The sequence below is a fragment of the Salvelinus fontinalis genome, chromosome 2, assembly GCF_029448725.1.
Source record: "Salvelinus fontinalis isolate EN_2023a chromosome 2, ASM2944872v1, whole genome shotgun sequence".
Taxonomy (NCBI): domain Eukaryota; kingdom Metazoa; phylum Chordata; class Actinopteri; order Salmoniformes; family Salmonidae; genus Salvelinus; species Salvelinus fontinalis.
Genome location: NC_074666.1, coordinates 65,660,288 through 65,685,830, shown reverse-complemented (window position 1 = coordinate 65,685,830; position 25,543 = coordinate 65,660,288). Strand labels below are relative to the sequence as shown.

The following is a 25,543-nucleotide window of genomic DNA, read 5'->3' as shown; positions in this document are numbered from 1 at the left end:
AAATTGAAAAATCATGACCCTCCCACATTTTCCTCCAGGTTCCCACCCTGTTAATTTCGAACCATCCCTAATGACAAGCAAACCCTCTTCCCACTCTCTATCTCTTCCAGCTCTCTCTTTTATTCCCCTCTCTTTTCTACCTCTCTCTCTCCCCCTTCTGCCTCTCTTCTCTCCCCCACTCCATTCTTTTTCTCCCTCCCTCCCTGATCCATACACTGTATTTTGCCCATGCCCATTGAGACATATAGATGTTGAGACAGTCCCAAGCATTCCAGGCCATTTTTATATAACCAGCTCATTCAACAGTAATGACACTACTGCTCAGTCCTCACTAACCAGGGACTAAAGTGTACCCTACATAGGGAGGGAACATCCCCATGCCCTGAGGAGTGTGCATTGATGCTATCAAAGAGTGGAATGAACTCTCACATATCCCGTTGGGTCTGAGTGTCCCTGTGTCCTAAGAGGACTTCATTCCTGGAGAGAAGTCAGTGGAGACATCTTAACACCCAAGTGGACATTACTTCCTATCGTCCCTAAGGAGGGAACATTATGAGCCCTTAGAAGTGGACTCGCGTTTCCACTGGGAGAGAGAGTCTGAGTGACAGAGAGAGAGATGAAGACAGACAGAAAGAAAGAGAGAATAAGAAGGAAAGGGGCAGGAGGACGACAAGGAAGCGAAGAAGAGGAGCAGACAAATGAAGAAAGAGAGCGAGAAGGACAGAAAGAGAAGGACAGAAAGAGGAGGGAGATGCTCCCATGTGGGACTGGGAACAGAAAAAGCCCAGCAGCCTTGGGAATAATCATGGAAATTAGGACATCTTAAAGATGGAGGTTTGGAAGGATGGAAAGAAACACCATAGGAATTATAGTGAAAACAAAGTGGAACAGTGAAGTAATGTTAGCTTTAGGTAGCTAAACTCTTGAAGAACAGTGAAGTATAGAGGGTAATGTTAGCCTCAGGTAAGTAGAGCACTAACCCCTAAGTCTTGGAGAGTGCTTATCGTGTACATTGTATTCCAGTGCATTAGACTGTGGAAAGTACAGTAAGTGCAGTAGGAAGCCATAGACACGCAGGAATACACACACACACACCAACTGGTCTTACTCTCGCACACACACATGCAGAAGGACACAGACACCCACACACACTCCCTCCCTCTCTGGCCGGGACACACACACACTCCCTCCCTCTCTGGCCGGGACACACACACACACCCTGTCCATTGAGGTGAAACCAGGAAAAGAGAAGGCATTGCATTTTTTCTGCTTAGTATTCAAACCTGATCACTGCAGTGCACTATGCATGTTTGTCCTTGCAAATGTGCCTCTCCTCTCCTGCTCTCCCTCCCTCCTTCCTCCTTTCCCTCTGTCAGTCTCTCTTCTCTCTCTGTGCCCTCACATCACTCAGTATTTTACAGTTTTCTCCCTTATTGTACTTTCTCTATCTCCCTCTCTTTCAATCTCTCCTTCTCCCGCAATCTCTCTCCCCCTCTCTCCTTCTCTTTCGCTTTCTCCCTCTCTCTCTCTCTCCCTCCCTCTCCCCCTCCCCTTGTTTATATCCAACACTTGATCAACCACTCCACACACATATGTTCTGTAGTAAAGTACACACACACTGCATGGGGGAAAAGCATAATTGTCCTAGAGAATGAACACACACAGGCTCTGGGCACTGAGTCATAGCGTCTGTATTTGTACAGGAAGAGTCAGCAGAGAGCGGAGCAGCCGCTATTCCACAAAGACACACTGGAATCTTCTCCATCATTAAATACAACACACACACGGGCCAACTGTGTCCAAACTGTCAGAGACAGGGCCACCCAGAGATTGACTGGGTTGGCTGGTAAATGTACCCACACTTCACACTTTGACAGAAAGAGAGAGAGAGAGCGAGAGAGATATTAAAATGCAGAACTTTGCTATCTATCTCTTTCCATCCCTCTTTGCAAATCTCTCTCTTCTTTCTCTCTCTACTTCTTTCTGTCCTGTCTTGTATCCCTGTCTGTCCATTCACCTTTATTCTGCACGTGTAGGCTTTTTCCCCAGCAGTTTGTCGCCTAAGGTGCTTTGATACTGCTAAGCTCAGGATCGTCCCTCCATTGCTTCTCTCTCCTTCATTCCTCTCTCAAATCATCCCTCTTTCATTACCAGGCAGCGTCGGGCCCTCGCCTCCTCCTCCTCCTCTTTCTTCTTGCTCCGCCGCATCTCTCTCTCTCTCTTCCTCCTTCCCGCCAGCCTCTCTCCACTCTCATCCCCTCTCTCTCTCTCTCTCTCTCTCTCTCTCATTCTCCCTCCCCTATACGAAGCTCTGCAGCATTACCGTCATCATCATTTCATGAGTCTCCCTCCTCTCACAGACCTCTTCTCTGCAGTGCGCACGCGCACGCACACACACACACCGTCACATAAAAACACACACATTTTCACACATACATGCACACATATCGATACATTCTGTTTTTGCCTGGAAAGTGCCACAAGGGATTTCAACATCGTGAACACGCAGAGGGTTTACGGACATCATCATGTTATCGACGTGGTGCACAGGGATTGACGGAGAGGTTTATCGTGTGTGTGTGTGTGTGTGTGTGTGTGTGTGTGTGTGTGTGTGTGTGTGTGTGTGTGTTTAACAGCACAGCAGTCTGAAATAATGTTCTGTTTTAAAGACAGGATGTCTCCATCTTTCCTTCCTCTCTCTCTCTCGCACTCTCTCTTTTTCTCCCTTTCCTTCTCTTGCTTTCTCCATTTGTCCCTCTCTTACTCTCTCTCTCTCTTTCCCTCCCTCAGATCAGTTTGTCCTGCCCTGTTCAAAAATGAAATCTTGTGGGAGAGAGAATCCGGAGCAGGTTGGGTGAGAAACAGTGTGCAAGGGAATTTCTGTGTGCTATAAACCATCACTTGTGTGTGTGTGTGTGTCATGACCAATGGCATTTGGATTACCAGTGGAGATATTACACAAGAGTAATTGTGTGTGTGTGTGTGTGTGTGTGTGTGTGTGTGTGTGTGTGTGTGTGTGTGTGTGTGTGTGTGTGTGTGTGTGTGTGTGTGTGTGTGTGTGTGTGTGTGTGTGTGTGTGTGTGTGTGTGTGTGTGTGTGTAATGTATTACTTGTCAATTCCTTGTTCCTTAGGCAATGTTCGATTCGACTAGGTGGGCCTCACAGCCAAATGGCTTGGCCACAATAACTGTTCTCTACTCCTGTGTAATTTCTCCACTGGTAATCCAAATGCCATTCACTTATCTCCGCTGATCCATAAATACTAATCAAGGATGCAAAGCCTGGCCTTTTCAGCAGCACCACACATGGTACACTTCTGGGAGATTACAGCTGCATTATAATGGTCATGATTTGTGTTTACAGTACAGATTACACAACAGTTTCCTCAAACTTAAGGTGCTTCACATTGTATAGGGAAAACTGGGGTAATACTTTCCACCATTTTGTGGTAAATGGGAGGCAGTTGTGTTTGATATGGCCTATTGACGTTCATAGATACGTTCTAAAGATAGAAACAAAATCAAATGTAGGCCTAAACATTGTTTTACTGAGTGTATCAATGCACATATACAATTCAAGTGTCAAATCAATACAATTCAAGTAGTCTCGCCACATCATTGCTTGACCGCGGAAACCTGGTTAGCAGTTTTGATTGAACTGGGCCCTGTAGGGCTATGTAAAGAGGCTAATACAGGGCCGTAAGTAAGGAGAATTTGACATCTGCCTGACAAATCCCACAAAATCTCCAAAAGCTTCCAGTTCTCTCTCTCCGGAGGATGAGAATCATCCCACCATCCTGTAACCAGAAGGGGAAGAGGGGAAGAGGGAAAGGCGAGAGTGGAGGAGAGGAGAGCAAGAGGGGAGTGGAGGAGGGGAGGGAAAGAATGAAAGAAGGGGGAAAATGGGGAACTGAGTGGTAGAGGGGAAGACTGGATTGGAAGAGGGGAGAGAAAGAGGGGAGGGAAAGGGAAGTGGAGGAGGGGAGAGAAAGAGAGAAGAGAAAGAGGAGAAGGAAAGAGGGTGTTTAAGTGTTGGTTTTTTTCACCCCCTGTCCAGTGCCAAATTAGCAATTTTTACACAAGGGGAAAGAGTGTTCCCTCAGGGTTAACAGGGAAGGCAGCTTCCCAACCCTACCCCTACCCCTACCTCTTCCCCTTCCCCCAGAGGATGTAGACCAGCGGGACACAAGCCCTATGTCACATGAACACACGCTCTGACTGCTACCTCTCCTTTTGATAACAATACATTGAATTGATAATGTGCTTTTCATTGTATATGAATATAATTAAAAGGCAGTATGAAGGAACAAAAACAAAACATTTGCACACACTGAAAACGCCCAAACTACCTTTTATGTGACAAATGTTACGGTCCGAGGTGGTTTTTTAATCAGGTCAAACACCACAACATATCATCCCACATTGCAGTATACTGAATCAAGTTCATTCAGAGTTTGCTTGAGTGTCTCTCTAACAAGGTATAACTCGAGTACTATACCTTAGCTAGCCTATATGACTGGCTTGACCCTTGACCTGAAATCATTTCGTAACAACTTATTGTTGGCTAACTTTGACGTTTTACATTATTACCTCAACTGATCCCAGGCCACTTATAATAATTTTTGTTCTAACTGGTTCTGGTTAGATCTGATCATAAACCAGCTGTTTAAGGCATAAAGTGACCAGAGCCAACCCACTGAGCAGACACTGGTTGAATCAACATTGTTTCAACGTAATTTGTCAACGTATCGTGATATCGAATCAACATGGAAAATACATTAGATTTGAAAAAAAGTTATTAACCAGTATTGTTTTCCTCTCGTTTCAACCAGCGTTGCAAACATTGAAATTAGGGTAAAACTTCAACTTAAATACATTGACTTGTATTTAAATGATGGTGTCCTTCGGGCAAATCAGATGTCAATGTATCCTACGTAAACCCAACCTCACTCCAATTTACTATCACATACAGCTTGTGTAAGAAAAGTTAGAGGAGTTACTTTCAATTCGTCAACGTTACTTAGGACGTCTACGCAAACGAGTATGGAAGCTAAGCAATGTCTAAATGTGTTGACGTGACAGCTCAGCTGAATCAAACACAGCTCGTTTCCAAAGCTAAGTAGTCTACGTAGAGGTAGGCATCTGGGTGGTAGACTTGTTCTCACTGATGTGCATTACCTCTCATGCACCAGTAGGAGTCACTGTTCAGGCAGGAATCGTTGGACTGCGACTTTACATTTTATTTCAATATACCTCTATTTTGGTTGTTGGCATGACGTTGAAACAATGACGTTGATTCAAACATACCATTTTACTATCAACATTGAAACAAGGTCAAATAACATATGTCTTATCAAATATGAAACTCAACATCATTTCAACCACCCAATATATTGAATATATTTATATATGTATATAATTTTCAACGTATACAGTTCTAATCATGTTGAAATTAGATTGATGTAACAACCTGTTAGTCAGGTTAAGTCAATGTATTTATGTTGAAATTTACCCTAATTTCAATGTTTACAACACTGGTTGAAATGAGATGAAAACAGTACTGGTTCATGATTTTTTTTCAAATCCAATGTATGTTCCACGTTAATTCCACGTCGCAATAAATTGACAAATGACGTTCAAACAACTTTAATTCATCCAGTGTGGGCCCAGTGGGGAGATCCATCTGCACTGCAGCACCCCGTGGCACTCTGCTCTCCTCTGTCTGTCCCCTATCAGGTGAATGGAGAGGTGGTGCTTTGCCAAACTAAACTCAAGTGACACAAGTCACCTTGCCTGGGACTTGGAGACTTGTGTCTCCCGGAGGCAAACGCCAAGTCTTTAGCTCAGTGGGCTAGCACGGCTATCATGACATTGACTCCAGGGCACGGTTCCAATACTTTCAGACTGCCTCCTTCCTTTCAGCTGTTTCTCAAGGTTATTACTGATGACAGAAGGATGCATGTTTAAAGTTTAAGAATGGAGCCGGTCCCTGACTAACTGAACAAAGGACGAAAGGATGCATGTTTAGAGTTTTTGAACGGGGACAGATACTGACTTACTGAAGGAAGGATGGAAGGAAGGATGCATATTTAAAATATTTGAACAGGGCCAGTCCCTGACTAACTGAAAGAAGGTTGGAATTATGCATGTTTAAAGTATTTGAATGGGGACAGTCCCCTATGAACTGAAAGGACACTGAGGAACAGGATGTGTGGGTGGTACGTAAGGGGTGGTACAAAATTAGATGATGCAAGGATTGACACAGAGAGAAAGTGTGTGTGTGTGTGTGTGTGTGTGTGTGTGTGTGTGTGTGTGCGCGTGCGTGTGTGTGAGCGTGTGTGTGTGCGTGTTTTTATTTATTGTTATTCAAAAGCCCCCTTGATTGGGCCCTATGTGAGAACACCGGCGCTGAAAGCTTTCAGTTCCCCCGACGTTTGTCGCATTTCTACCCGCGGAGGAGCACCACTGCCACCGCAGTGGATGCAATTCACACGAAACACTCCGAGCAGGTACAATCGACGACGACAAGGGCGAAAACAATGTGGCTGGGGTACACGCTGCAAACCAGCCAGCGCTGTGTAAGGGAAGCCAAGCGGCCGCTGAGGGCGGGCAGCACGCACATCGGTAAAAGAAAAGAGAAAGGGGAGAGAACCACGGGCGGTTTTCATGCACACGGTGGCCGGTTGCTTCTGCAAAGCACTCTGCTGCATGGGAATGTGCAACGGAGGTGCAGTAACATCCCGCGAAAAACACCGGGGGAGGTGCGCGTGTCAGTATGGGGAAGAGAGGTGTGCGTGTCAGTATGGGGAAGAGGGGTGTGCGTGTCAGTATGGGGAAGAGGGGTGTGCGTGTCAGTATGGGGAAGAGGGGTGTGCGTGTCAGTATGGGGAAGAGGGGTGTGCGTGTCAGTATGGGGAAGAGGGGTGTGCGTGTCAGTATGGGGAAGAGGGGTGTGCGTGTCAGTATGGGGAAGAGGGGTGTGCGTGTCAGTATGGGGAAGAGGGGTGTGCGTGTCAGTATGGAGAAGAGGGGTGTGCGTGTCAGTATGGGGAAGAGGGGTGTGCGTGTCAGTATGGGGAAGAGGGGTGTGCGTGTCAGTATGGGGAAGAGGGGTGTGCGTGTCAGTATGGGGAAGAGAGGTGTGCGTGTCAGTATGGGGAAGAGGGGTGTGCGTGTCAGTATGGGGAAGAGGGGTGTGCGTGTCAGTATGGGGAAGAGGGGTGTGCGTGTCAGTATGGGGAAGAGGGGTGTGCGTGTCAGTATGGGGAAGAGGGGTGTGCGTGTCAGTATGGGGAAGAGGAGGAAAGATGCAGCCCATCTCCCCTTTTTCGTTCTATATTTAGAGGTAGAAGAGGAGAGGGGGGGGGGGGTAGAGGGACAGAATCACAAATAGGATCCAGTCAAACAGAAACCTTAGCAGAAAAACGGCAAGGTGGTGTAAAAGGAGTGGAGTGCGACATTTGTATGCCCAAGGAAATTTGAGACCGTGTTTTTCACGCAATGTCAACAAGCCTCCAAATAGGCTACTCTGTCACATGCGTTTCCCGTTACATTTAATAAAGAACAACACAGAAATGGCAATCCGCAGCAGAAGCAGCATTTAAAATCGGCCACAGACAGACCAATACGGTCTGGAAATTAAAGGTTTCCCAGTGGTCAATGCCTCCACAGAGGACCCACAACAAATACCGGTTGGTGATAAATAAAACTGCCGACAGGGAAAGGTGAGATCCCTGCCGGCTCGAGCATGCGCGTGAGTAAGTCTGTCGGAGTGCGCACGACACACTTTTGATGTATACAGTACAAAGGAATCTAGTTCACACACGCCGGTTTATTTTCGGCACCCGGGTCCCCTATTCACAGATTGTTTACAAACACCTGGGGAGAGAACGAGACAACCGAAACACCGAGACAAGGACGATTTAGCCCCATTTAAAAAGTGGAACACGTCACATCAAAGTCATCAAACACGTGTTTGCTCTTGATCTCTACGGCCACGTCACCAATGAGTTGATTTCTGGGTGAATAGTATTGTGCATGTGCCATGCAGTAGGCTAGCCAATTTTTAACACTATGGATAGAAAGAAAATACAGATTTGGCAAGCGATGCAGTTTCCGGGGGTGTGCCCATTAACATTGGGAAAACGGATGCCCCTAAACGTATAATAGACTATACTGTTTATTTTAGGCTAATAGTTTGTTGGGGATACTCGAGGACTGGAGTTGGATAACACAAGGTGATCAATATGTTTCGAGAATAACCTTTGCTGGGATGTTCCCTTGACCCTCAGTGACGTGTCTTACGGAGACAATGAGACCTGAGAGAGTTTAGTCAGTCAGAGAAGTTCGAACAAGTGTTCGAGACCGGCAGCGTGAACTGAATGATATAACTCAGTGACCGAAACGCGTCCTCGACAATCGACACACTGAGTAGACCTAGGCTATAAGTGACACCAACGTGTCTGGTCGCATTTTGTAACATAATAGATTGCAAGAGCAGCCATTATGTAGTCAGACACTTTAGTTCACACAAGTAGAAAGGCGAGTAAAGTAGTAAAAGGGAGAGGTCTAGGCGCTGTCTAGTGCTGAAATAGGCCAACAGACTGCCGCTGTCCAGTGCTGAAATACAGAAGGTGTGGGTGGAGCTGTCCGGTTCTAGAGCAGGGATGGAAAAGCCAGGCCGCAGGGGTCAGTGTTGTGCCAAACTTTTTGTCCATCCTTCGCAAACACAGCTGATTACACTAATTGCATTAGAAACTGGAAAACATGATTTGTTGATTATTGGAGTCAGGTGTGTTAACTGAGGCTGGGGCAAAAGTGTGACACCAAGCAAGCACCAGAGGACGGGAGTTGCTAGAGGACTGCATTTCAGCAGACTGTTCCGCCTAGGCCTGCTAGTCTCCATCGTTTCTCGCCTGTACTGCTTAACCTACTCACCTTTCTACCTGCTCATTTAGACTCAAATGACGGGCTCTACTCATATCGTTTGACCAAAATAGCCATAGCATTCCATGTAGCCTACATAATATACAGAACGGGAGAAATCGTTGGCAGTGTGTCATTTAAAAAAGCACTAATAACCAATAAGCACTAATAACCTATAAGCACCATAGGCCTAGAAATGTGGCCGCTCTTACATCTGGGGGAAGACTGCAGGACCTACTACAGACTACAGGACCTACTACAGACTACAGGACCTACTACAGACTGCAGGACCTACTACAGACTGCAGGCCTACTACAGACTGCAGGACCTACTACAGACTGCAGGCCTACTACAGACTGCAGGCCTACTACAGACTGCAGGACCTACTACAGACTGCAGGCCTACTACAGACTGCAGGCCTACTACAGACTACAGGACCTACTACAGACTACAGGACCTACTACAGACTGCAGGACCTACTACAGACTGCAGGCCTACTACAGACTGCAGGACCTACTACAGACTGCAGGCCTACTACAGACTGCAGGCCTACTACAGACTGCAGGCCTACTACAGACTACAGGACCTACTACAGACTACAGGACCTACTACAGACTACAGGACCTACTACAGACTACAGGACCTACTACAGACTGCAGGCCTACTACAGACTGCAGGCCTACTACAGACTGCAGGCCTACTACAGACTGCAGGCCTACTACAGACTACAGGACCTACTACAGACTACAGGACCTACTACAGACTACAGGACCTACTACAGACTACAGGACCTACTACAGACTGCAGGCCTACTACAGACTGCAGGCCTACTACAGACTGCAGGTCTGCTTTGTGTGAAAAATTGGGACTCAAATTAGTTGTATTTAATAGTTAGCCTAGTACCTTAATTTGCATGAAGTCTATTAAAAACTTGCTCATCCATAGCAAATAGGAGAATGAATAGGCTAACTGTTCACCTGCAGGATGTTGTTGGTGTTGTGTACTAATAGGTGCATATAGGAAATACGGTGCCGGGGTCAAAGAACTACATACCGGTAGGCGTATATGCAGCTCAGCTGTATGTTTGGCCTAGTCCTAAAGAGAGTCATTTACTTTTTTTTTTTTTTTTGGTGATGTTATTTATTCTTCCTCACAAGCGCAGGTATATCTGTCTTCAGCCAAGAGGCGTGAGGATGCGCGTGACATGGACAGAGCTGGATCACACAAAGGTTAAACAGATTTTCTCCTGACATGTCATCAAATATCAAGCGCTCCCTCTGATATCTAGGGTAACCTCTGTAGCAGCACATTCTCAAAAGCACAGTGTGTGTGTGTGTGTGTGTCGTAATTGTAACACGAGTGAAACTGGACCAGGGTCGTTCGGGAAGTTTACAGGGTGGACGAGGGTTAATTTCTCTCTAGAGGTGTGATAATGAGCGCCCGTCAGTCTGCGCGCGCGCACACACACACAAACACACAAATATGACAGAATACTTAAAACTTACCAAACAGCGCAAGCGTAGTACACGAAAGGAGGTAACCTCTACGGGCATGATGTGAAAAGGGAGACTAGTCAGCCATTCTAGAGCTTGACAGGTATCGCCACTAACAGCGGGCACTCGGCTATCGTCTACCCGCATTACCCCCCTCACCTCTCTCAGTGTCTGTGTGTGTGTGAGGGGGGGGGGGGGGGGGGGGCGTTGGAAAGCCAGCGCAACTCGCTGCGTAAAGTGGGGGCTTCGCTTTACAAATAACACCATTTGGTGGAGGCAGCCACGGAGACATATGGATTAATCAATAAGCGGATACGCACATCCAAGATTGCAAGGCTAAGCAAAAAAAAAAAATCGCGAAAGAGGGGAAAAGCGACCCCATACAATAGTTTTAGTGCTTTTACTCTCGATCGAAGTCTTAAAAGGGCTAGCACAAACAGCCCCCGATCTCTCCGCCTCCCCCTCTCCCCTTTCTCTCCTTTTAGACCGCTGCTTCGTGTGCTGCGCTGCAGCAGAAATCGGCGCGAAGTCAGCTACTATCAGCACCGCAGTGCTACGCTATAGCACAACGAGAGAGAGAGTAGGAGAGGGGGGGGGGGGGGGGGGGGGGGGGGCTCCGGTGGGCTAGAAGGTGAAATTAAGCAATCCAGCGCACACCCCTGCATCCGTGACAATAAAACAAGTCGTGTGTTGTATTTGATAAAGAGTTGAGGGATACACTGTCGGCGCCGCAGAGCGATGACGACATTTACCCACTGTGCAAAGAATAAGCCACCCCAACCGATATGCTGTTTCTCACTTTGTTTCTCACTATCAAACCGAATGGGGGAATCTGTAGTCAATTATGTTGCCTAATCAATGCTGTGTTAGAGACGTTTTTTCCTCTCCGTTCCACAGCGTTTTCCATTATTTCATTCATTTTCAGAACATATAATAATGTATTACAGACGTTTTATCCAAAGCGATATACAGTCAAGTGCGCACACATTTTACGCATGGGTGGCGCCGGGATTTGAAACCCCAATCCTCGCGTTGCAAGCGCCATGCTTTAACCAACTGAGCCATACAGGACCACAACATGTATTATGTTACAAACAGGTCAGGGGCCTCATTTATCAACCAATTTGCATGTGCAACAAATTATTGGGATTTATCAAACATACCGTGCAGTACCGTAAAGTATCCAGACCCCTTGACTTGTTACACATTTTGTTACAGCCTTATTCTAAAAGGGATTACATCGTTTTTTCCCCTCATCAATCTACACACAATACCCCATAATGACAAAGCAAAAACAGTTTTAGACATTTTTACAAATGTAGTTTATATAAAAAACAGAATTATTACATTTACATAAGTATTCAGACCCATTACTCAGTACTTTGTTGAAGCACCTCATGTCCAATCAATTGAAATTACACAGGTGGACTCCAATCAAGTTGTAGAAACATCAAGGATGATCAATGGAAACAGGATGCACCTGAGGTCAATTTCGAGTCTCATAACAAAGGGTCTGAATACTTATGTAAATAAGGTATTTCAGTTTTTTACATTTAATACGTTCGCAAACATTTCTTAAAAACCTGTTTTCGCTTTGTCATTATGGGGTATTGTGTGTAGATTACTGAGGATTTAAAAAAAAAATGTAATCCATTTTAGAATAAGGCTGTGACGTAACAAAATGTAGAAAAAGTTAAGGGGTCTGATTACTATCATTGACAAATCAGTCATACTATATTTGCGCGCTCATGAACAAGCGCTACAAACCCGCCTGGAAAGCGCCCCTCATTCACCTTTTATGGTAACAAAAACTCCCTCATTTGCTGCGGGATTAGGATATGTTGGAACTGGCCTATGATAGTTTCTACAGCGCAATGGCAATGTTGATAACATTTTTGTAGATGTGTGGGCAGAATGGTTTAATATTTTGCAAAGACTTAAAAAAACAAAAAAACATGTCGCCTATAGCAAGTGCCAAACACTGGCTGCGCATTCTGCAAGACTGATTGTCTATTGAACAATTTAAAAAGTAAATGCTGCCTACAGCCCACACAAAATACGAATTGTCGTGCAATATTTTGTTTATCAATACATGTTATAGGATCTGAGATTAAACAGGTTATTATGTTGCGCTCCTATCGCACAATACTACCGTAGCCTACTAATACTGTCATAGGCCCACGGTCTACTTACTAATAACGATGACTAAATAGAAGATGAATATTTGTTGTGTAGCGGGTATAAACCAGTCATGTCAGAAAGAGAGAGACATGCCCTGCAATATAATTATGATTTAGGCCTATAGAATACAAGCAAAATAAATATATTAGGCAACTTGCTGCTATGCGATTTTATTAACAGCAAATGCATCTGTTTTATCATTAGGCCTAGGTTTGAATGCTTTTATGAGCCTACCATTATTATAATTCCCCTGCATCAAACACCTCCATTTCCCCCAAAAAATGTTTTCTTGCAATACAGTTGATCAACCACTAGGTGTGCACACGCATGGTCTGAGATTTGCGTGGAGATACAGTATGCATACTTTCCCATCAAGTTAAAAAATATATATAAATACCATCCTTAGCGGGAATACTGGCACACGCAAGGTTTAGAGTAGTTTTGTGCACTTTTGATAAATGAGGCCCCTGGTATCTTACTATACTCCAAACCTTTAGGAATATGCAGGCAAGGTCACTTTTGCACTCACTAATTTATAAACCCGCAAACCACGTCATTCAGATAGATTTCACTCCACTTGAAACCAAGGATTCACCATGCTTTCATTCTTCAGTCATTAATTCCCGGCTCTGTTAACATCTCTGTTACAAAGGAAGCCTGAAAGACACAGCAACACAAGCATCTACAACATCCAGTCACTGAATGACAGTAGGAGGACAGAGGGCGTGGTTTATCTGAGATATTTAGGGCTATGAACGGATTTTCATGCTTTTTCCCCTGCATGCAGTCTCTTCAACCAGGCAACACCAGAGACCAGGCATGCAGGCGCAGCCCGGGCAATATGCTGTCTTGATGTGCCCAGTCGACAGAAAATACTCGTTTAACACACAATAATCTGGGTCACGGCACAGCTTTGTCTCCGTAAATGGATATGGATTTTTAGAGACAATTAAGCAGGAGGAGGGGGAGCAAGGAGAGAAAGAGGTTTATTGTGGTAGCGATCCTGCTACAGTTACATTTAGTAAAGCCACTACCAAGTGGATGAATCATATTGGCACAGGTGACGGTGTGCTTCCGCTTCCCTCCAAAGTGTGTGGTGGTGTAACGTCACGTCCCACTTGGGCTAACCCCCTTTATTCTCTTCACAATGTCTTGCAATATGAAGTTCAAAATGTGACCATCCCAAACAACACAAAGTCATCTGTGATTGGTTCACTTCTGTTGTGTTATAAACAGTGGCGGGGGAAAGTACTAGATTGTCATACTTGAGTAAAAGTAAAGATGCCTTAATAGAAAATTACTCAAGTAAATGTAAAAGTAATCCAGTAAAATACTACTTGAGTAAAAGTCTAAAAGTATTTGATTTTAAAATGTACCTAAGTACAGTGGTGGAAAAAGTACTCAATTGTCATACCTGAGTACAAGAGTATGACAAAAGTACAAGTACGGACAGCCAGGGGCACACTCCAAGCCTCAGACATCATTTACAAACGCAGTATTTGTGTTTAGTCCACCAGATCAGTGGCAGCAGGGGTGACAATGCATTATATTGATAGGTGAGTGAATTTGACCATATTGCTGATCTGCCTGAGCATTCGAAATGTAACAAGTACTTTTGTATGTCAGGAAAAATGTATGGGAGTAAAAATATATATTTTCTCTTTAGGAATGTAATGGAGTAAAAGTTGTCCAAAATATAAATAGTAAAGTAAAGTACAAATACTTCAAGGTATTTTTTACTTAAGTTACTTTACACCCCTGGTTTTAAGCTATAAACCTTACCCTTGTTTTACACTATGTTACTAGTCAACCCTGCAGTGCGAAGCAAAAGTCAATTCAGAAGCATCAGCTTGTTTTGGATCAGCCCACAGTACGCCTATAGCATTGTGGCCTACAGGAAAAGACCATGCATGCTCAATCATGGGGTGGTTATTTCAGCTTACCAGGAATCTTCTCCATGCACATCACACTGTAAACTCCCTCATCTGTGGAAGTAGTAGTACTAACCCCAATAAATGTGCATACTTCTATGAGTAGCCCCCCGATAGTTTTTTAGATGATAGAGCAGAGGGGTACTGATCAGCAATAGGTCGATCCAGTGTTTACCCTCTCCTGTCTGCAATGACAACAAAAAAAAAACTAATTTTAAGTGATTATAAAAGTAATTTGACATCAGGCCTACTTACATCGATTACATTTATTCATTTCATTCAAGCATTCAAAAATTCAGCTGAAATAACTTCACTTTATAGTCAGAGGGGATAAATGACAAATGTGTAAAATTCAACGACCAAACCAGGAGGGTTATCTTGGCAACACTACCTGCTGAGTAAGCCTGGGAAGAGACCTAGCTGTCATTTCTCTCTGGGGTAGGGTGACATTGGCCCTGGACACTGATCTAAGGTTATATTTGCATTCCCTCCTCCTATTGGGTAAGGTTAGGATTGGAGCAGAGTAAACTGATCCTAGATCTGCTTCTGAGGGCAACTTCTATACCTGGAGCTGCCACACTGTTTGCGTCCCAAATGTCACCCTATTCCCTATAGTGCACTACTTTTGTCCAGGGTCAATAGGACTCTGGCCAAAAGAAGTGCACTCTTATAGGGAATAGGGTGCCTTTTAGGACGTAGACTCTGACTCTAAGCCCGTTGCGCCCTCTAACACGAACCTCCGGGAAACAAAAGCCTGCAGTATTGTGTTCCCATGGAGACAGCATCCTTGGAGGTCAGGTAGAGGGCCACCACACCAGGAAGAGAACATCAGGTCAGTTCATCTCATAGAGCTAGACTTAGTAGAACAGATACACAACTCGAAAAACCCACCGCATTGCATAGATTAGAATGTCCATTCTACCAAGAACCTGCGTTTAGAAGGACAAGGAGCTATAGCTGCCCCCGCAGGACGACTTTTGGTATAAATTACGCCTTGTTGTGTGACGGTGAATATTCTAGTGCCACTCCATGTACGAAGATCTCAGGCTTAAACTGAAGCAATCGGCCCTATACAGACCATTGATGATTATCCCATTTTGAATCAAGAGCGGAATCCCTCAGTTGCCGCCTCTTGACACTTTACACCTTAAATAGGTCTGTGTGTTCTCTATAGAACGCCTTGGTTCTACTAATTATACTTCTATGTCAAGCCGATACCTGTAATAGCCTACTGTAGCCTGGGCCAGAATACAGCATAGCATACATCCTGTTGCCAGGGAACCACATGCGTTCAGTGTTACCTGCGTGAAGGTGTTAATTTGTGCTTGGGTGCAGGTGTCCACAAGTGAGCCGTTGTAACAGGTAAGGTTACAGGGCCTGGCCTGCACATCCTCAAAAGTCGACACATTTCAGCCAACAGGTCCTGGTTATGAATGCTCTCTCATCTCAGCAGATGCGTGGTCCTACCGGAATACTCATACAGATGTGTCTTTGTTCATTTGTCACAGGTGCAGGCCTGTTGATGTCCCTGTTTTCACACAGAGATAGCCTATCACCTCGAAGGAAAACAGTGAGTAGCCTTCAATAAAAAAGGCCACCATACTGAAGATAAATGGGCTATATGGTTTGTCATGTTGAAGGGATGAATGTTTATGGAAGGGGAATAACCAACCGCTGGGGTATCATACCTCCAGGGCCACATGTGACATAGGGCTACTGTATGTCACCTTCATAGCTGGCATGCCAACTGCACTGACTAGGCCTACACTGTAAAGGGCTTACCGTGAATTTGTCAGTAGCTTACAGGCAGCTCAGCGGCAAGTAACATTTTGTATTTCATATTACAGTACACAGTATCAAAGCAAGTACTGTGTAATGACACACAGCACAATATCGTAAAATTGACTGTCTTGTACTTTTAAAAAGGTAATGCTACTGTAATCGGAGTGAATAAATTAAAGGAGTTTAAGGGTTTGTATTTCACAGTATTTTACTGTAATTACAAGGGATTGGCGCAAGCACTTAGGCTGCTAGGTAAAGTCTTTACAAACATGACATTATATTAATTAATATTTTGTGTTTTATATCACTTGCACTTCTAGAGGCTTTCAAACTGGCAGCGACTACAGGACATGGCAAAATGCTCAACCATTAAGGTTTAAGACTTGCTGCCACTCCCTTATACATTTTAAGTTGAAGGGGCACTATAACTACATACAAGTGAAATTGGTACAGCATTCTCACTCACGGGTGCAACAAATATAGCCTCAACAAATATTGGAATTACAGTACCATTCTAAATACAGCAATTCTTTCCGGCTCACAACATTTTCCCACAACGCCCATAATTTACGGTGTGCTGCAGTAAAACATTTTCAAGTATTTTACTGTTGATAATACACAATCACTGTATCATTTACAGTTTTCCATTAGTGTATGTCACCACAAGCAAAGTGAGATAGGCAATTGATAGGCAACTGTTGACAATTGGTCAATCAACATATAGAGGCAAGCAACGCTTTCATTCATGATGTTGGTTGGCAACAAAACCTTAAAGTAACTAAGCCTAAAATAACCCTTCACTTGTATAGATTGAGACTGCGGTAGACAAGGTAGAGACGTTGATTGGCAGGAAGGACAAGTGCAATGGTTACAGGTAGGTTGGTGACAGGTAGGTTGGTCAAACAGGTAGGTTGGTCAAACAGGTAGGTTGGTTAAACAGCAGGAGAGCATGGTCAAAGGTTTAGGTCTAGATTAGAATGAAAAGTGGTGAGTTAATGAAGTAATTTCTGTGGTGGGCACAAATATGACAATGGTTCCATTCATTAACGATCCATTTATTTAGGTTTTAACTTTATTTGAGTTAGCTAAGTGGACACTAGTGTAGTTTACAAAACTAGCTGCTTAAAATGCGCCAAAATCAACGGCCAGGGTGCGCAAAACGCGGGTAGCCTATAGACTGGGTCGGGACGCAGCACGAGAAGGCTTGGTAAAACGAAAAAGTTATTGATGTGAGGAGATAAATGAAGATGGGGGGGGGGTGAAAGTGGGATGGAGAGAGTGAAAGGCAAGGAAACAGAGAGAGATGCGCAACAGGGGAGTGAACGGTGTGGAAGACGAGGGAGTGAGCGAGGAGACAATGCGCTAATCGAGATTGAGTGATGCACTCGATGACAACGACCGAGTCGGCACTAGAGGACCACAAAGAACGACAATTTAATCAAGCGTGGGAAAGTGTGTGCGCGCGCGTGTGTGTGTGTGGGGGGGGGGGGGGGGGGGTGCAGTACGCTCGAGACGCAGTGGTAACGTGGAAATAATGCGTAAAAATGGAGAAGGATAGAGGGACGAGGTGAGAAGCGTATAGGAATGGAGGACCAACCAAGTGACTGCGTGAGAGGGAACGAGGTACATGGGAGAGAGTCTCCTCACACAACTGTAATAGCGTACTGTGGTGCTAAATATAATCATTTATACAAAAATAGAGAAAATAACGCACTATGGGCCACAACAGTCAATTTCCAACCTGCAACAATTTCTAAGCACACCAGCACTTGTCTGAGTTGGCTGCTTGTTGGAAATCCCTAACCGATGTTTATGACAGTCACAGTTTTTCCCCTTCCAACTAATTTTCCTTCACTATCAAAGCGATCATCACCATCATTCTGACAAGAACACAATGAACACACCCTCCCTCGTCATCGTATTAACTTTGGACATAGCAGCTAACTTTCATTGACTGCAGTCTGTACACATGACGTCCACTATAAAATATGTCAAGGATATTCAATATATAGCATAATAAATAAGCATTAGGCTATGCGGGATCTCCCTCTTCTAAATCCAGTTTAACATTCCAGTGCACCTGCAATAGACTTTTGTGGGACGCAAACAATTTTCAAAGAGGAAATTACATAACGAGAGAGAGAGAGAGAGAGAGAGAGCGCGCAATACAAGCATCGCAACAGCATGTATCGTGCTGGAGGGAGAACTCACCTTGGCATTCTTGGAAGAATACGGATCCTCAAAAAGATTCCAGAAATAGGGTTGCCACACACTCCACCAGCTCCTCTTGCGCCCGTCTTCGTGCAGGCACAGCCTCTTGAGCTCTCCGTCCGCAGTCAGCTCCAGGTCGTCTTCCGGCTCCTCTGGCTCGGGCTGCTCGAAGCTGTCCAGCGCCTCTTCGGCATCCCTGTGTTGACGGTAGTTCATCCAGCAGCACGCCTCCACGTCCGTCTCGTCGATGCCCCAGAAGGCGAGCTCCTCCTCGAACAGTGGGCCGCACACATCGTTGGGACAGTGAAGCTTGCCTGTGCGGTAGTAGTTGAGGATGAACGTGAACGTGCCGGGGTGGCGGTCGAAGAAGAACTCGTCGATTTTGGGGTCATAGTCGAAGTTGCTAAACGCGTCTGGATCGGTAAGCCAGGATAAGCGGGTACCGGGCAAAGTTTTGAGGGTGCTGCGGTAAGTCTCGTGTCGCACCCCTCCGCAGTTTATTACGATTTTCTCGCTGTCTGGCGGACAAGTCATGTCTGCACTGTAACATGCTTTGTTGGGCGACTTGTTCCCACCCTTGCGTCCTTTGAAAGAGGAGACTGACACCGAACTGAGCATAGGGGAAAGGGGGAGGGAGAGGAAAAGAGAGAGAACACAAGGGGAGGGGGGGGGGGGGGAGGAGTCTGTGGAGAGGGAAAGAGAGAGGGGTAGAATATTGAGTGGAAGAGTGTGGTGTTGATTTTTTAACATGATGGTCAAATCTACAGATGAGGGTCAAATCTTTGAAATATAAATAGACCATAGTCCATGTGTGCGTGCACCATACATAAAGTACCAGTCAAAAGGTGGCACACCTACTCATTCAAGGGTTTTTCTTTATTTTTACTATTTTCTACATTGTAAATAACACACATAGAATCATGTAGTAACCAAAAAAGTGTTAAATAAATCTAAATATTTGAGATTCAAAGTAAAAATAAAGAAAAACCCTTTGCCTTGATGACAGCTTTGAACACTCTTAATCAGCTTCACATGGAATCCTTTTCCAACCGTCTTGAAAGAGTTCCCACATATGCTGAGCACTTTTTGGCTGCCTTTCCTTCACTCTGCGGTCCAACTAATCCCAAATCATCTCAACTGGGTTGAGGTCAGATGATTGTGGAAGCCAGGTCATCTGATGCAGCACACCATCACCCTCCTTCTTGGTAAAATAGCCCCTTTTGATATTTTTTTAAATTTAAACTTTATTTACAATGATGACCTACTGGGGAACAGTGGGTTAACTGCCTTGTTCATGGGCTGAAAAATATATTTTTACCTTGTCAGCTTAAGGATTCGATTCAACAACCTTTCGGTTACTGGCCCAACGCTCTAACCACTAGGCTACCTGCCGCCCAGCCTGAAGGTGCGTTGGGTCATTGTCCTGTTGAAAAGAAATTATACTCCCACAAACCAGATGGGATGGCGTATTGTTGCAGAATGCTGTGGTGGCCGTGCTGGTTAAGTGTGCTTTGAATTCTAAATAAATCACGACAGTGTCTCCAGCAAAGCACCCCCACATCATCACATCTCTTCCTCCATGCTTCATGGTGGGAACCACACATGCAGAGATCATCCGTTCACCTACTCTGCGTCTCACAAAGACTTGCGGTTGGAACCAAAAATCTCACATTTAGACTCATCAGACAAAAGGACAGATTTTCACCGGTCTAATGTGCATTGCTCGTGTTTCTTGGCCCAAGCAAGTCTCTTCTTATTATTGGTGTCCTTTAGTAGTGGTTTCTTTGCAGCAATTTGACCACGAAGGCCTGATTCACGCAGTCTACTCCGAATAGTTGATGTTGAGATGTGTATGCGACGTGAACTCTGTGAAGCATTTATTTGGGCTGCAATTTCTGAGGCTGGTAACTCTAATGGACGTATCCTCTGCAGCTCTGGGTCTTCCATTCCTGTGGCGGTCCTCATGAGAGCCAGTTTCATCATAGGGCTTGATGGTTTTTGCGACTGCACTTGAAGAAACTTTCAAAGTTCTTGAAATCTTCCAGATTGACTGATCCTCTTGTCTTAAAATAATAATGGACTGTCGTTTCTCTTTGCTTATTTGAGCTGTTCTTGCTATAATATGGACTTGGTCTTTTACTAAATAGGGTTACCTTCTGTATACCACCCCTACCTTGTCACAACACAACTGATTGGCTCAAACGCATTAAGAAGGAATGAAATTCCACAAATTAACTTTTAACAAGGCACACCTGTTCATTGAAATGCATTCCAGGTGACTACCTCATGAAGCTGGTTGAGAGAATGCCAAGAGTGTGCACAGCTGTCATCAAGGCAAATGGTGGCTACTTTGAAGAATCTCAAATATAAAATATAGATTTAGATTTGTTCAGCACTTTTTGGATTACTACATGATTCCATGTGTGTTATTTCATAGTTGTGATGTCTTCACTATTATTCTACAATGTAGAAAATAGTAAAAAATAAAGAAGCCCTTGAATGACTAGGTGTGTCCAAACTTTTGACTGGTACTCTAAATACACCTAAACCTACAGGCTAGTTAGAGAAACAATTCACCCAATAGTGACTGAAACCACAGCTAATTAACAGGCCAATTCACCAATTCTATAGGCTAGTTGACAACAGCAAATTAACTTGAGACAGGGGATGTTATTAGGTGCAGGCTACTATAGTGACAGCAGGTGACTAGACACTGATGAGATGGAGCATGACATAAGGGGCACTGCATGAGAAACCTTGTGTTATCATTAGTGTTCGGTCCGTAGTGGACAAGGTGAGGAATAGTGAAGAAACACGTGCGTACACACAGACACACCGGTAGGGCAATGTTGAATTGGGGAGAGGTAACGTTTTAATGTGATATTACATAACGAATGGGTCCCTCTCTTCTCTCTATTCCCCCCCCCCTCTCTCTCTTTCTCTCCCCCCTGCATGGTCCCACTCTTCCCGTCCTCCTGCCTTTCATTTCACTAAAACACTTTCTTCAATTAGAGAGGAGTGAGATGAATATGACAGAGTGTTTGACGCCCCCTCCCTCCATCTCTCTCTCTCTCTCCATCCCTCCTTCTCTCGCTCTCTCCAAGTTTCAGGCTTATCCAATGGGAGAGAGGGGAGAGTGGAGTGGGAAAGAGAGAGCGAGAGCGCAAGGAGGGGGAGAGGAGAGCTAGAGGCAGAACGATTATTTGCTGAGCTGCACAAAATGGGGAGAAAAGACTGCAGACCGTTAATGCACCCTGTTCTCTCTTGCTCTCCTCTCTCTCGCGCACTCACTCTTCCCCTCTCTCCCTCTTTCTCACCCATCTCTCTCCCTCTTTCTCTTCACTCTCCTCTCCCTCCTCTCTCTCGCCTCTGTTCTTCTCTCCCTCTCTCGTGCTCAGTGCAAAGCTAACGTGCCGTGTAGTCGATTGAGTACATTCTGATGATACTGTATTAACCCCTTACTGTGGCGATGCAATGTCATTGATTACACTGGATTAGCTTATCAATTGGCTACATTCCTCCTTTGGTGTAGTCGTTGGAGTGTGTAGCTATACAGCCTCTTCACATACAAGCACAGGGTCTCCTTACTGCAAGTCTTAATATAGCTGATACACTGCTGTTGTAGTATGTAAGCAGAGCCCTATTCATATTGTCGCTGTTTGCAGAGTCAGTGTGTGTGTGTGTGTGTGTGTGTGTGTGTGTGTGTGTGTGTGTGTGTGTGTGTGTGTGTGTGTGTGTGTGTGTGTGTGTGTGTGTGTGTGTACTGTAGTGGGCTATGCAGTGCCCTTGTACAACGAGGGGTGCATCTCAATAGTCTCCCTTCCTTCCTTCATCTGCACTGATCTGTAATGAGAGGATGAAGGGAAGCACACTAGTCAAGCCTACAGGAGGACCGGCTTTCACTATTCCTGCTCTTGCAGATCAGAGGGGATGAAGGAGAGAAGATGAAGAGAAGAGACGAGAGTAGGAGATGAGAAAAGGAGACGAGAGACGAGGGTCGACGAAAGAAGACGCGAGAAAGAAGCAAACGACTTTGAGTTGCAGAAATTCGTCAAGGCATTATCCAACTATATGTGCCCTTTATTGAACGGTGATATACTACAGAGTATGGAGTGATATTAGTATGGATGGCGAGAGAGATTCAGAGGAGGGAGTTAATAACACACATGGAGGGTTAACACAACTACGTGGATCTGTATCTGCACACACACACACACACACACACACTCTCTCACACATGCACGCACACACAGTCGTAGAGCCGCACTGCGAGCAGGGACCGGTTCCATGCTGGAAAAGTGAATGATCTTTTGCTGCAGTGAAAACAAGAATGAGGCTCCCTCTCTCTCTCTCTCTCTCTATATCTCTCTCTCCAATCTCCCTCTACTCTCGCTTTCTGAATGGCCCTGTCACTCTACCGTAGTCACATTTTGTCCTTTACCTACTCAACGTAATCCATCCACTTCAGCTCTGCTCTCTTCTCTCCTACTCCTCTTCCCCTCTCCCTCTTTCGCTCTTCCTTCCTTCCCTCCCCTGGCTCACTCGTGTTGTGCATAAAATAATCAGATTTCACTGTGCGAATTAGAACGCGTCTTCTTAACCGTTCTCTGCTTTCCTTCCTTCCCTCGCTTTCTCCTCTTACCATTCCTTTATGTTCCTGCCCTTCCCATGCTCTTTCTCTCTCTATCTCTCTCTCTCCCCCCACACTCTCACCCTCCCTCTCTCTATCTTTCCATCTCTGTTTCCATCCATCTCAGTAAAGGTACTGCACTCATCACATTTACTACCTCCCTCCCTATCTCTTTCACACACCCATATCTCTCATTTCCTCCTCTCCCCTCTGTATGTCCTTCTCCTCCATCCCTGCCTCTCCCTCTCTCTCCCTTTCTGTTCTTTTGTCTTTTGGCTATTCACTTCCGCAGGACCGTTACTTTGCTGGCGGTGCTGTTTGAAACCCCCCTCCTCCTCCTCTCCTCTCTCCGTCTCTGAGTTGAAAGCCCCCCCACCCCACCGACTCCAGATGCCCTCTGTGCCGCTACCTCATGCTATCGCTTCATTAAGTCCAGGCAAACTGCCACGGACCGGACCACAGTCCCCCTGAGAGGAAGGAGGGAACCACAGTCAGAGAGAGAGAAGGTGAGAGAGAGAGAGAGAGAGAGAGAGAGAGAGAGAGAGAGAGAGGAGAGAGAGAGAGAGGAGAGGAGGAGAGAGAGAGAGGAGAGGAGAGAGAGAGAGAGGAGAGAGAGAGAGAGAGAGAGAGAGAGGAGAGAGATGGAGAGAGAGAGAGAGGAGGAGAGAGGAGAGAGAGAGAGAGAGAGAGAGAGAGAGAGAGAGAGAGAGAGAGGGAGAGAGGGAGAGAGAGAGAGAGAGAGAGAGGAGAGAGAGAGAGAGAGAGAGAGAGAGAGAGACGAGAGAGAGAGAGAGGAGAGAGAGAGAGAGAGAGAGAGAGAGAGAGAGAGAGAGAGAGAGAGAGAGAGAGAGAGAGGAGGGGGGCTACAAACCTCCAAGTAAAATTTGTAGATTAAAAGTGTGTATGGGACACTCATATTTTGTTTTGGGGAAGGGGTTTTCATATCTGTCATAATTAAATATATGCAAATTGAGGAATTTGAAGGAAACATGATATGGAGAAATTGATACAAAAATAAAAGTAAACTATTCTACAATGATGACATTTAATTTGTGGTATGCAAACAGTCACCAATGGTCAGCACACATACTCTTTGAATAAATAACTGCATTGTAGATGATTGGAGTGGTTGTCCGTTTCATCACCATGGACAGCGTGCATACCGCGCGTCAGTGAAAACACGTGACACCTTCGGGTATTTCCGGACAAGGACGGAAATTTAGAAGAAAAGAATAGAGCGAAAAAAGGAAGGAAGCCCGAGGGCGAGATTTGCTGTGATTTCTGTGTCTGCTGGAACGTTACTGTAATGACGGAGTACATTCCAGATAAAATACCATGCCCTTAATATGGGTGCTCCCGAGTGGCGCAGCGTTCTAAGGCACTGCGTCTCAGTGCTAGAGGTGTCACTACAGACCCTGGTTCGAGTCCAGGCTGTATCACAACCGGCCGTGAATGTGAGTTCCATATGGCGGCGCACAATTGGCCCAGCGTCGTCCGGGTTAGGGTTTGCCCGGGGTAGGCCAGTTTTGCAATAAGAATTTGTGACTTGCCTTGTTAAATAAAAATGTGTCCGTTGTTGCAATGTCAAATAGCTAGTTACTACATCAGAAAGCGTTGATCATTGTAAACACCAAGATCAGGGGTCAGGGGTCTCCGACAGGTGGATCGCGAACTACCAGTAGCTTATAGCTCACCAAACAATTCTGAAAGTACATGGAATTTTCGCGCGTTACACCGCAAGCGCCCAGCTACTATTTAATCAACGCAACATTGACATCATCCCCTCCACTATTAGCTTAAAAAGCAAAACCTAACACAATATCTGCCAATTAATTTAACAGCAATATTGCCGGTATGTCTGTGTGGTGCGCACGTGTGTCTATCACTCAGTGTGTAGCCATTTGATGTGATAACCATTTTGTGGGTCGACAGAAATACTTCCCCCAAAACCTTCTCAATTAAATGTTAACTACAAATTATGCTTACCTGGCAGAAGTATATAATGAGTAAGTATATCATTTGTATCTATTGTTATTTGCAAACTCTGCCATGACATGAGCAGCAGCATTACAGAACCATCAGTAGACCGACACATTAGACAACACATTCCTCACTCGAGAGATGTGCAATTAAAAGGGCCAGATGCGCAATTAAAGGGGAATTACAATCAAAAATCCAAATGGGTTAGTCTTCTTCCAGGCCCCCCTAAAAAGGTATTCTAATGTGATTTAAACATTGACATGGACTCAGAACACCACATTTCGTTGTTTCTCTATGAACAATTGTAATTTTGAGAGTGAAAAACAAATCTAAAACCAGGAAAAATAAAACGGAGAAAACATAATTTGGAAAAATATAAAACATAATTTAGAGGAAAAAAACGGATTATTA

General features: G+C 44.9%; 1 protein-coding gene across 9 annotated transcripts in view; it reads right to left on the bottom strand.

The window, feature by feature from the left end:
• Nucleotides 1-19,140, bottom strand: part of kcnc3a (potassium voltage-gated channel, Shaw-related subfamily, member 3a) — a 96,667-nt gene extending 77,527 nt beyond the window's left edge. For all 9 annotated transcript variants that reach the window (XM_055882313.1, XM_055882310.1, XM_055882311.1 and 6 more), the window contains exon 1: nt 18,523-19,140. In XM_055882313.1, coding sequence (XP_055738288.1) covers nt 18,523-19,140 — 618 coding nt within the window. The remainder of the gene's footprint in view (nt 1-18,522) is intronic.
• Nucleotides 19,141-25,543: the final 6,403 nt, after the last annotated feature.